Source organism: Citrus clementina, unplaced genomic scaffold (genome assembly GCF_000493195.1).
Source record: "Citrus clementina cultivar Clemenules unplaced genomic scaffold, Citrus_clementina_v1.0 scaffold_5, whole genome shotgun sequence".
NCBI classification, from domain to species: Eukaryota; Viridiplantae; Streptophyta; class Magnoliopsida; order Sapindales; family Rutaceae; genus Citrus; species Citrus x clementina.
In genome coordinates this window covers 38,442,960-38,455,776 of record NW_006262201.1, presented here as the reverse complement: position 1 = coordinate 38,455,776, position 12,817 = coordinate 38,442,960, and the positions used below count along the sequence as shown (strand labels likewise).

The window sequence follows — 12,817 nt, the reverse complement described above, 5'->3', positions numbered from 1 at the left end:
TGTTAGAGGTCGAAAGTTATGTTTATTTAAAAATAATAGTAATGTGAAGTTTATATTTCAGGTAGGTTCTACAAATTATAATCGAACCCTTTTTCTTTTAATAGTTACTCTTTGTTTATTAGCCTATGTGAATGTAAGACCTAAGTAATAGTATAAAATGTAAAAGTTAGAGGAATATACATAGACACACATACATACGCACATAGACACACAAGCAAGTGTACAAGCCCAACAAAAGCAAATTACAATTAAAGCTCAAAGCCGCCACTTCGGCCTTGGCCGAAGTGGTGGGCTGCTGCCCTCACAAGCATTGTGAGGGCAGCGGTTCTAGCCCCCACAAAAGCATTGTGGGGGCTAAATGTTCTTTATATCCTTCTTCCTTGCGAAATGCAAGTGGAGTATGGACATCCTCTCCTGTGAGGGGTTATTTGTATTGGGCATGTACTTCATAGAATTCATTGTAATAATGTAAGTCCCAATCATGTATATCTGATTGTAAATATCAGTGTAATATCTCTGCTACAATAAGCAGTTGTTGTAAATATCTGTGTAATGCAGTAATCTGATGATTAATCAGTCTAAAAAAAAAATTAAAGCTCAAAGCCTAATATATAAAGGAAATCTAATAAAAGCCCAACACAAATAATAATAATAATAAACCCACGAGTGATAATAATTGACCCTCTTAATTTATCTCACCAACCTCTTCTTCTTAATTAGTTTCATTTATTTTTAGAAATATGTTCGTTAAAACTAAAAATAAATATTTGTCTTTTTAATTTTTTTTTTCTCTCTCTCACCTGCCTTCTTTCTTTGGAATTACTATGACACCCTTCTTCATCATTAATATCATTTATTTATTTTATGACTAACATACATGATACCTCATAGCTATCGTAGAATTCCTCCATCACCCATAACAAAATTTATTTTTTAATTTTATTTTGCTAAAACACAATGTACAAATGGTTTAATGAATAAAAAAAATTTACAAATCCAATAAATGTGATTCTGAACTCAACAAATATTACTACGTGTGATTTACAGATAATTTAATCTTTAATTTTTGACTTAAGTATTTATTTAGTCTTTATATTTTAAAAAATTACCTCAAAATACTCCTATAGTTAAATATATTACTTTTTTACCCTTATTTTTTCCTTTTGTAATAACACCCTTTGCAACAATATTCTTGACATTAATTAATTTATCTGTAACAAAGTAATTAGCAAATTAACCAATAAATATTAGTATAAAAGAACTAGCACCTTTTGTACCAGTGCAACAGTCTTGTTAATAATTATTTATAAATAAATTAAGTATTAGCCAACTTAAAGTAAAGTTTAATATCCTTACAACTATCTTACTGATAATTATTTTATTCAAAAGTAATTTACCAAATTAATCCTAAAAATAAATTAATATAAAAATATTTTGTTTAGATTTTTATGTTACTTTTATCGTTAATTTGATAAATTATCATTTTTCATTTCATTAGTATCCCAAAAAAATATTGTTACAAGGACATTATTGTAAAATGAAATTAAAAAAAAAACAATGTAGGATTGTACCATATTTAACAGTAAGAGGATCTTGAGATTTTTCTTCAATATAAAAGCTGAACTTACACTTAACTTAAATTATAGAAAATAAACGAGCATTTACTCTCTAAATACTCAATATATCCTTACTAAATTACTTATGAACAAACAAATTATGTTTAGAATTTTTTGTTTGAACGTAATTTTAAAACTATATTATTGGATGAAGGAGTTCATTATACTCCAGAAAAGCTTCAGAAGCAGTGGACTATTTCTCTTCAATTGGATGTTCTCCTTGTATAGCCATGAACCCATCAGAGTTTCCTATTGATCTTGCAAAAGGACATGTCAATAACAACTCATTCCCTAAATAATTAAAGGTTAAGTTCTCACCAGCAAGTCGAAGAATTAACTAGAAAGGATCTCTACATTGATGTCCACAAGGTTAAAAAGACAATAACAATGTCGATTTTTACAAAATAATAAAATTAAAACAATATTTAATGTTAATATAACCATAGATTTCTATATCAATATCTTACGAGGCCTACAGATAAAAAGTCTCAGGATTGTAAAAAAGAAAGCCCTCGAGACCTGTACCACCAAAGGGTAAGCTTGAAATGCAGTGGAAGTTAAATTCAAGGGAAAATCAAGCAACTTGTTGTGGACAATTCTCAATTCTCTTGAGAAGAGGCCTCAAAGGGATGCCATGAGTACTTAAGCTGGTTACTGTGTAACACAAGTTATATCCACAGCCACATCCCATTGCCTTACTTTGGTGCCACTCTGATTCCTGAAAGGCAACCATCACTTGAATAAACTCCTAATCATTTTTCCCTTTGCTATTTGTGACAACATTTGCAAGTACTTACCATTCTCGTTCAATTTGTATGCAGGCAGCGCTGCTGTTCTTCATTTCAGTATTTTGGGGCTTCTTTCCTTTATTTACCGCTACTTTCACATTCCCACAAGAAAGAGCGATGCTAGCTGAGGAAAGATCTGTGGACATGTACAAACTCAGTGCATATTTTTCAGCCAGAAACATTAGTGATCTTCCTTTAGATCTCATACTGCCAATAATCGTTCTTGTGATTATCTGTGTTATGGTTGGCTTGAGGCCAAGTTACATCGCGTTTTCTCAGAATATGCTCACTGTTTTCCTCTGTATTCTAGCTGCTCAGGTGCCATAAAATGTCAGATACCAATCAATTTTTTTTTTTTTTTTTGGGTGAAATTGTAATAGTCTTGCTTGGCTTTTTCAACTTGAATAATGCAGGGCCTTGAACTTATCATAGGAGTGGCGTTCATGGATGTAAAGAAAGCGAAAATATTGGCATCCATTGTTCTTATGACCTCCATGCTATCTGGAGGATTCTTTATCCAGGTTTGGAGAAAATTGCCAAATGATCCATATGATTTTTCACAGATTCAAATGCATAAAACTATTATTACGTCAACTAAAACATAATAATGGTCTTAATTAATCCATTTCCTTGTGTATTGACTTGGTGCAGAAAGGTCCATTTTTCATGTCGTGGCTACGCTACATTTCATTCAACAACTATGATTCCTACCAGCACCATTGCTCATCAGATTCTTGTTCGCCTCCCTTCATCAGAGAGTTAAGAATTGATCATAGTGGACTTGAAGTTTGGGCTATGATGCCGATGATCATAGGGTACCGGCTAGTGGCCTATTTGTCCTTAAGGAGAATGAAAATAGTGACAGTGGCTTAGCTTACAACAGTCAACAATAAGTGGAAGACATATGTAATCATTTATGTTATTTCTTAATTAATTTTCTGACGAACAAAAATATTTGTCTTATTTGAAAGTCCGTGAATTTTTCTGTTGGGTATTTTTTTTTTCTATTATTTGTTATATATCCAGATCAAAGGAATTAATTAATCACAACTAATTAGTAATCATTATTGACTCACTTTGATTTGTTATAGTGCAACTCCACAAATATAAGTAACGACATAACATACATATCATAATAACCTTTGAAGCAAAACATCTTGGAAGTACTACTAGAAGATATTTTGACTTACAGCCGCAGGCATTACATAGTTATTGCATGAAGAAATAACTTAGCATAGAACCCACAAACATATATATATATATATATATATATATATATATTATTTTATTCCATAGCCAAATGCAACATATATGGTTGATGAGCTTGCAGCTTGCTCAATTCATCAATTATATCCTCCGCGACCAGTTGTGTTATAGTCAGCAAGTAGAGCCCTGCGACCTGCAAATGAATTTGATGAAATTTCAAATTTATTTTGGTCATTGATCTCAAATGGAAAAGAAAAAAATGGGACAATGAAGGCCAATAAAAGTGGATAGAACTGACAATATAATATTTTCATTGTGATCTTAATAGAAATGTAAGAAAGCCATCTAGGTGTTAATTGCTAAATGGGAATGCATACAAATTTTGATTTTATAAAATGCGGACATAGCAAAAGAGAAGTTTCGAACAAATAAAATGCTAGCTCCAAAGTGGTACGCAGGTATATCTACAAACCAAGTATAGTTTCTGGGCCTGCATCACTGAGCATTGCGGTTGCCATCTTAGAGGACATGAGCAAAAAGATTGCTACAAAAACTGCCATCGTCAAGACTTGCATGGCCTTGGAGATGTCCATTTTCGCCATAGTTTTTTGAAGAAAGAAGTTAATTATTTCACTTGAGAAAACAATACAAAAAGCTGCAGTGGTAAACTTTTGATTAAAGTTAAGTACTTATAGACTTGGTGAGTGGCTGTTTCCATAAGCCGAGTCATTAATTTCTTATTCAAATTGTCAAAATTAGATTAGTATATCTCTCTCTAATTAATTTGTTAATGCCGGTCAAATGCTTGCGCTTATGATTTTTATGGTAGGTTGACCTCTTGTACTTTTGACCCAGCGTTAGGAAGTAGCTAGTATTTGAATATATACGGCGTACACGTAAAGTGAAATACTAAATTGCTGGACACTTGGCCCTTTTTTTTAAAAAATAAAATAATTGACAAAATAGGTTGAATCAGTCTATACATTAAAAACGTATATGGCGAACCAAGCTAGAGACGTGGTATATCAGTTCAAATGAATTAAAATGGTGTTATATTATTTTCTCAAATGGAATGGTAATTAATTCTATAAGAGGTCGAACGTTAAGTTTATTAAAAAAAATGTGAAGTTTATATTTCATCTCGGTTATAAAAATTATAATCGAACCATTTTTCTTTTAATTAGTTACTCTTATCCCATATTTAGTTTGAAGAAATGGTAGGAGAGGTAAGGAATAGAAAGGAAAGAATGAGAGAGAAAATGAGTGTAAACGAGAGTCAATTTCATTTGCATTATTTGGTTGGATATGAAATTCATCTTTTTTCTCTTATTTTTTTCCCCCTCTCCTTTCTTCTCCTCTTCTCTCATTATATTTTTTCAAATCAAACATGCCATTAGTTTATTAGCCTTTATGAAAGTAAGACCTAAATAATAGGATAAAATGTAAAAGTTATATATTATGTCCGCATTTTATAAATATACATATAAAATAAGGAATATGTATTTCTCTATATACATCTAGGGATATATATATATACGCGCGCACACACACACACACATGCATACACACAGAAGACACACGAGTAAGTGTATAAGCCCAACAAAAATAATTATAATTAAAGCTCAAAGACTAATACAAACGAAGTCTAATTAAAGCCCAACATGAAACAAAAAATGATAATAAACTCATGAGTGATGATAATTGACCCTCTTAATTTATCTCACCAACCCCTTCTTCTTAATTAGTCTCATTTATTTTTAGAAATATCTCCGTTAAAATTAAAAATAAATATTTATCTTTTTAAATTTTTCTCTCTCTTACATGCTCTCTCTTTTAGGAATCACTATGACACTCTTCTTCATTATTAATATCATTTATTTATTGTATGATGAACATACATGATACCTCGTAGAATTCCTCCATCACCATAACAAAATTTATTTTTAATTGTTTTTTAATTTTATTATGCTAAAACACAATGAACAAATGGTTTAATGAATAAAAAAATTGCAAATCCGATAAATGTGATTCCGAACTCAACAAATATAACGACGTCACCATCATTTCCAAGTGATCCATATTCAGCTTCATAACGATCTCCAAATTTACGCCATCTTCTTCTTAGCATTCACCAACTGGTCCCTATCACCATCATCTACAACCACTGACACCTTAGCACTAACTCTTCCGCCACCACCAACAAAAACAACAGGGGAAAAAAAAAAAAAAAGATCTCGAATCTTTTACCATGTTTTCATTGTGTTTTACAAAAATAAAAACTTTAAAACAACTAAAAATAAATGTTATTCATTATCTGGTGATGATGAAAATGGGTGTATTGATGATTCTGAAAGATAAGAGTGTAAACGAAAGAAGAAAGTTAAAATAAAAAATGAATATTTATTTTTTATTTCTTAATAAGGGTATTGTTGAAAAAAAAAGAAAAAAGTGAGCTGATTCAATTAATTGAGAGGTTAAAGATCACCATTCTAATTTCTCAACTGCTATAGTTGCATGTAGATACTTGAACTCTCTATGTTAGGATTGAGTAGAGGAGGTCCTAATTAACCCATCCAAAGTTGGCTAAGTTTTCCTTATTTACTTGAGATAGAAGCATTATTTTCTTAATCTGATCCTTATTTTGGTACAATATTAAATTTTTGTAATAAATTAGAGTAAAAAAAAAAATTAATTTAATTACTTGCTTCCCACATGGCCGAAGATGCTGAGTGATAATTTTGTAAAATTGTTTAGTGTATGTAGCTTACATAAACTAAAGTAATATGACCTTTCATTAAGAATGAGTTTATTTTCACTCTAAAATTTACTTTGAACACTTATTTACTTTACGCACTCAGTTAATAATCTCAAAATATTAGTTTTTACTTGATCTACTCTTTCAAATTCATATATCGTCATCATTGCCCATTTCTCAAATTTACCTTTTTTTCTTATTTACACCCAATAAAATATTCATCACCACAAAAAAAAAAAAATCCAACTTTCTTCCATTTTTATTAACTTTTATTTTCCTTTCATAGTAAAGTTTGATATTTGTTTGTTTTTCTCTTTAATGTGGCTACATAATTTTGTTTTTCAAACCCATGAAAGTGTGAGGATTAGATAGAGTGAAGATCAGAAAGCAAATTTAAAACAAATCTTATCATTTGATTTTCTTTCATTTCTTATGTTGGTGTGATACAATTTATTGTTCTTCCTTCACCTTGGTTTTATTTCTTTTGTTTCAATTACAAAAGATGGAAAATGTTACTCCATGTTTTCCTAGCAATTCTAATAAAAAAAATGAAAAAAATTATAGTTCGTAAGTAATAGACAATGTTTCGACGTGAACATTGATTCAATTTTCATTATTGATGTGGTTTATTGTAGATAAAATATGATGTTGGATAAAAATTTGTTAAACCATATTTTATTAAATTGTCATTAATAATAAATTAAATTCAGGCTAATTTAGTAATATAAAAAATTATTAAAATATGAGTGTTCAGATTAAATTTTAGCGTACAAATAACATCAACCTTTCATTAATCAATTCTTTTCTTATTTAAACAAGCAAAATATAAATTTCATTCCACCAATTAATTGCACAATACAAGTATTAAAAGATGCAATAACTCGCGCGCACCATTGCGGCAAAGCCCGACTTAAGATTTTAAAGTTTTTGTGAACTTAAAAATAAATAAATAAATAAAGTTTTCTTATGCAGGAGCCAGCAAGTTAGGATTTGATAATTAGAATCATAAAATCGATTACAGAAATAGCTAATGTAAAATCAAAGCACATTTTTTCGTTATTATTTTTTATGATTTTACTAGAATTCTTAAATTGGCCCCTTTTTTTCAACAGCTAGCTCCACATGACAATCGTTTTCAGTGATCACATTATATGAAGCTCATTTCACACGACATGCTACAACAGCCATGTGATGGGTTGACATCACCAAACGCGGACTCATTCCAACTTTCAACTACTTGATCAATGATGATGACGACGATGACGATAAATAGAGTAAACTTCGATATTTCAATTAAATATCTAATAAACATTAATTCCAAAATTCCTGCTCCATGATCATGCATGCATATACACGCGAGGCCGTAATATGAGCGCCATGTGTGTACATCAAGTTTTTGGGTCTTCACTTCACATCACAGCCTGTGATCATGCCAGAGCATAATAGACTCACCATCAATCCGTTCAAAAACGTGATGTGAAATGTCATGGAGTGAATCCATGTGTTGAATGTTGATATTATAGACTGATACATTAACGCAGGAAATTAAAACAAATAAAACTCCCCTCATTGTTTGGAGAAATTAACTATCTCTTTTACATGTTTTAAAACTCACTTGAACCGCATATGTTAAAATGTTAATAATAATCCTTTAACTATCACCATTTTTACTTCAAAGTTTGTGTTAAATCCATTCATTTCTAACTGTCATGGTGTCTTTATTAAACTGCCCTCTTTAGTAAATGTCTTATATTTGTCTGTTTATATATTGATTCAAATTTGTATGGTTAATTTTGCTAAACAAGAAGGAAGATTTTGGTATATATGGTGTTAAGTAATAAATGAACATTCCTATAGCATGATTATAAAAGAAAATAAAACCTTAATTAATTAGTAATATATATATATACCTTAATTTTATTGTATATATGTTATAATAAAATGTTTATAGCACCAATCTTTTTCGTGGTATGCAAGTACGGTAAATATTTCCATCAACAAGAAGAAGGAAACTAAATAATGTTGTGGAATAAATTTAAAAAAAAAATAGAATGTGAAAATTACATATCAAGGTCTTGAATAGAGCTCAAATCCTGGAAGATCGAAGGAAGTCCAGTTATCGCTAATTAGATTTGCTGAAGCCTTCAACTGATCATCGGCCGGAAAAGAATCAAAATCCTGAAGCTGAAACATGGCCCGTTGCCATGTAAAATTAGGCAAAGTTTCAGTTTCGGCTTGGTCACTCCACAAAGCAACCTGATGATCAACAATTTCATCACCTAACAAAGCCTGCAAGCCGTGTGCATTAACCATATCATCTTCCAAGAAATCTTGAACTCTCCGATCCTCTTCTTCTTGTAATTGCCCAAAAACCTGAGGAAATTCTCCTAGCATATTTAGATCTCCGTTTCCCATGACATTGTGAACATTAAAATCATCATTTTGCACAACATTGTCCGGAGTCGAAGAATTTGAGGTTTTGGCAGCCGAAAGATCAGTCTCCTGAGAACTCGAACTCTCGTTCAGAAACTTGGCGAAAACAACAGCTAAGTCAATATCCGAACCTCCATTTGGTGTGGAGACAGCATCATCAGTATGATCAGAAGAACACGATGCTTTGGGTCGATCATTATTAAAAGGGCTCTTCCTTCTGGAGGATTTGACTCTGCGGTTCTTCCGACAGCCGCCACCCATAGGAACATTCCTTAAGGAGCCCCCTTTAGTCCAGTATCTTCTGCAGCCTTTGCAAAAGTAGCGCGGCTGCGACAAGCTGTAGTTGTTGTAGTAGCAAAATTTGGTGTTGGGTGAAGCACAGCGAGGGCAACTTGGTGCAGTTTCAACGTCTGGTTTCCATTTTTTCTCCATTGCCGCTGCATTTTTGGGCAATAATATTGGGGATCCCAATTGAGGGGGATAAGCATAATATTGCAACATTTGTTGATGATGACGATGATGATCACTAGCCGCGAACATATTAAAAATGTTTTAGATTAAGTACTTCAACTTTGGTGACGAGGAGGAATTTGAGAAAGAGATACATCAAATCCAAATCGAAAGGTGGATTTGATTGGTGCGGAATGTGTTCGTATTTGTATTTGATGGAGGGGTAATAAACGTGGGCGGTTGACGAGTCGTTAGGATCAAGAAAGTGGGGGGATTTTAATTTCTGTGTGAACTGTGAATTTGTCGAGTACTCTACTGTTTAGAAGGCGGATTGATCGTACCACTATTGCCTGACGTGGCATTTCTTTATTGGGTACATGGTGAGAGTGATTGAGGTTGATAAGTCAAAACTTTCTAGTTGTCATTCTTCTTTTCCTCACTCTGCTTGTCTAAATGACCAAAATATCCTTATAATAATTATTATTTTTTAAAAAATATCTTTCTTAAGCGGATCGAGTTGGTTCAATATAGTATGATTTTTTCCTCTTCGAATATTATAGACCTGCGTACACATTTTATAATTAAAAAAACTTGACAGGATCTTTTATTTCTGCTCTCCAATATGTTACTAGATATTTATATAAATAGAGTTGTATTGTAATATGCTAAAAAGCCTCAATTTACTCTTATTTGATCCAATATGTTACATGTAATTTCTGTATTATGAAAAAATTTATGATACATACGTCATAATATAATCATATAATAATATAATGCAATGTGCAAGTGTGTACATTATATTCATTTAATTAAGTAAGTATCAATTTTGTTTTTTCACGGTTATCTCACCATATTGCATCAACGCAAACGAAAGAAGTGAGACTGGATGTCAAATGCTATCACCATATCCAAAGTAAGTATCAATTTATTTGTTCACTTTAAAGATAAAATGTGTACATATATAACATCTCCTCCTTATTAAATTGCTGTACGAATTAATGACATTGATTTATTTGAATTGTTATAAACATTTTTTGTGCCAAAATAAATGAATAAACAATACAATATGATGACAAAAATAGTCGATCGTCCTACATATATATAGTATATAATTCTTCTTTCACCTAATGCAATATCACAAATAGTATCTTGATCATTGTATAGAACTTTATCGAATTATTTTCTTGAGTAGAAGCAACACGCGATATATATAATTTATTTGACTCACCAAAAAAAAAAAAATGACATGGCCATGGGCAGTTAAGTAATTGAGTATTAAAAAAAATATAGTGTGAGAAGTCGGCAAGAATGGACTTAATACGGTGAACACTTAACTCGCCGCCGTGGGGATTAACGAAGAACAAGGAATTAAAAGTGCTAGAAAAATGAAAAGGCTACCGTCGCGGCTAGTTGCACCCCGTGACCACGTGCTTACGAGGCTACGTGGCACGCTTGCCTTCCATTCAATTCCTTAGATTTTACGAACTTTAATTGATGATTAATCATTTAACATCAAATGCTAGCTTCATCACAGGTTGTGTCCATGGTGCTTCTTCCTACAAGTCACTGTTCTCGATGTCAGTGATTAAATTTATCCCTCGTTTAATTTTATGGTCAACTTATCGCGTTAGTCTCCCTGCTTTCGGTGCAAATCCCGTGTGAGCTCGTAGCTAGCTTTCTCAAATCAAAAGCCCCCTTTAGATTTGGGTTTGTTAAATTATTGCGTTTATAAAATATAAAATTATAGTACGTGCCATGCAAGTAATATCATTCATCTGCATATATTGCATCAAAGTTGGATCAATTAAATTTAAATATATACTATTATTTGGACTCTTACTCTCAAATTAATTAATATGTTTAGATTAAATAATAAATTCAATGTATTATTTTAATATATTCAACATCCCTCTCGATCTACACTATACAAACTTTATAGAACTTAATTCCCCTCGATCTATAAAATGCATGGCAAATAATGTGGTTTCTAGTCGGACGTTACATAGAATGTTATTTTCTATAAGCTAATTAAAGGTATAGCTTCTCATTCATTATAAGCTTTTTTCACTAGGGCTTCAATAATTATATATGCTATATCCTCAAAACAACAATAAAACCAGCAAATTGAAAAGCCCTTCCATCACATAATCTAATTTTGCACGGAACAATTCTTTTCCTCATTTCATTTGATCACAAAACCAACGATAAGACAGTCTCAATCCACATCAATACATAAGGACATTTGCATTATTAACACTAGTTTGGCATGTTTGATTTGAAGATTTATAAGAGAACATTCCAATCACGTGGGCAATCTTGGGAAAGATGTGAACAAGCTTTGAGGATTAGTAGCTTCCACGTCTCATTCACCGTCGATATTTTGTTCGTCACTTAACAACATATCATTGACCGCTTATCTTCTCACATAAACAACGTGAATTTTAATTTCAGGATGGCATTAAGAGGCTAAAAATTTAATTTGGGATTTATCCATCCCAATCTTTTTTTTTTTTTTGAAAAAATAAATTACTTGACCATCTTCTAAATATTCTTCTGCCCAAAAACATCATTTTCAAAGTGTAGTGTTACCATCAGTGACAAACACCACGAAATTATATAGCATATGTTAATTATGCTTAGAAGTCATGCATGCATCCATTAGGGTCCCCCCGGAGATATTGTGGATACCTCTAGGATTATGTATGTTAATTATGCTTAGGAGTCATGCATGTAATATCTATGTATTCTAAATATGGATCTCCGTAATCTTTGGTTCCGCCGGGAATGTGAATCGCGCCTTCAAACATAACTGTGGCAATCAGAGTTGCTACAACCATGCATGATGTTGCCGTGTCTTTCATCCACTTCTTACCTTCAATTGCTAAACTCTTGTCTTGTTCTGTAAACAATGTCCGTGGTGTTTTGCCTTCCCTATTCTTGTGTTCTCTCATCATGGGTCGCACTATATTTTCTCCACTGCCTAAAATCATTATAAATCAATATTGCTAATAAGCACCAGTTGATAATGGATAAAATATAAATGAGAACATCTACACATTTCAATTAAATTGATGATTTGTGCCTATGACATTTTTCTAATTTAGTACATAACTATTATTTTCTCATAATTAGACCGTTATATGTAGAGTCTTACAATTCATATTTTAAAATGTATTGACATCCACAGTAGAAAATGACTCACTACATAAAATGAGTCAATTAGTTTAATTAATGATCAAGGGAAAATTAGCTAAAAGAAAAATTGACCCACCTTAAACCATTGTAAGTCCCTTTGCATTTGCATGGCAGGACATGCGATTTTGCTAAGGTAAGAAACGGGTGCTAACATTCCTGCTAATTGCAATATGTCATTATCGAAACTGTCCTCAATAGAAGCAAGATCTCTATTTTCTTCGGTCTCATATATGAGGTTCCATATGCTTTCTTGGCGCTGTTCAACTGCTGCATGAAATATGCCACCCAATTCTGTGCGAGACCAGACCAAAGCCGGATCGAATTTAATCATCTCCACAACAAACTCGACGTTCCCAGATTCTGTGGCTTGAAAC

General features: G+C 32.0%; 2 protein-coding genes across 2 annotated transcripts; one reads left to right on the top strand and one right to left on the bottom strand.

The window, feature by feature from the left end:
- The first annotated feature begins 2,161 nt into the window (after positions 1-2,161).
- On the top strand, positions 2,162-3,277 carry LOC112098205 (ABC transporter G family member 22-like). Its single transcript, XM_024183853.1, is given in 6 exon segments — positions 2,162-2,247; positions 2,249-2,273; positions 2,275-2,300; positions 2,395-2,722; positions 2,818-2,925; positions 3,056-3,277. Coding segments are annotated over 6 exon segments (795 nt in total).
- A 5,096-nt stretch (positions 3,278-8,373) lies between these two features.
- On the bottom strand, positions 8,374-9,520 carry LOC18040706 (dof zinc finger protein DOF1.2). The gene has a single exon (XM_006434360.2). The coding sequence runs from the start codon at positions 9,336-9,338 to the stop codon at positions 8,433-8,435; it is 906 nt and encodes a 301-aa protein (XP_006434423.2). The 5' UTR covers positions 9,339-9,520; the 3' UTR covers positions 8,374-8,432.
- Between the last annotated feature and the right edge of the window lie 3,297 nt (positions 9,521-12,817).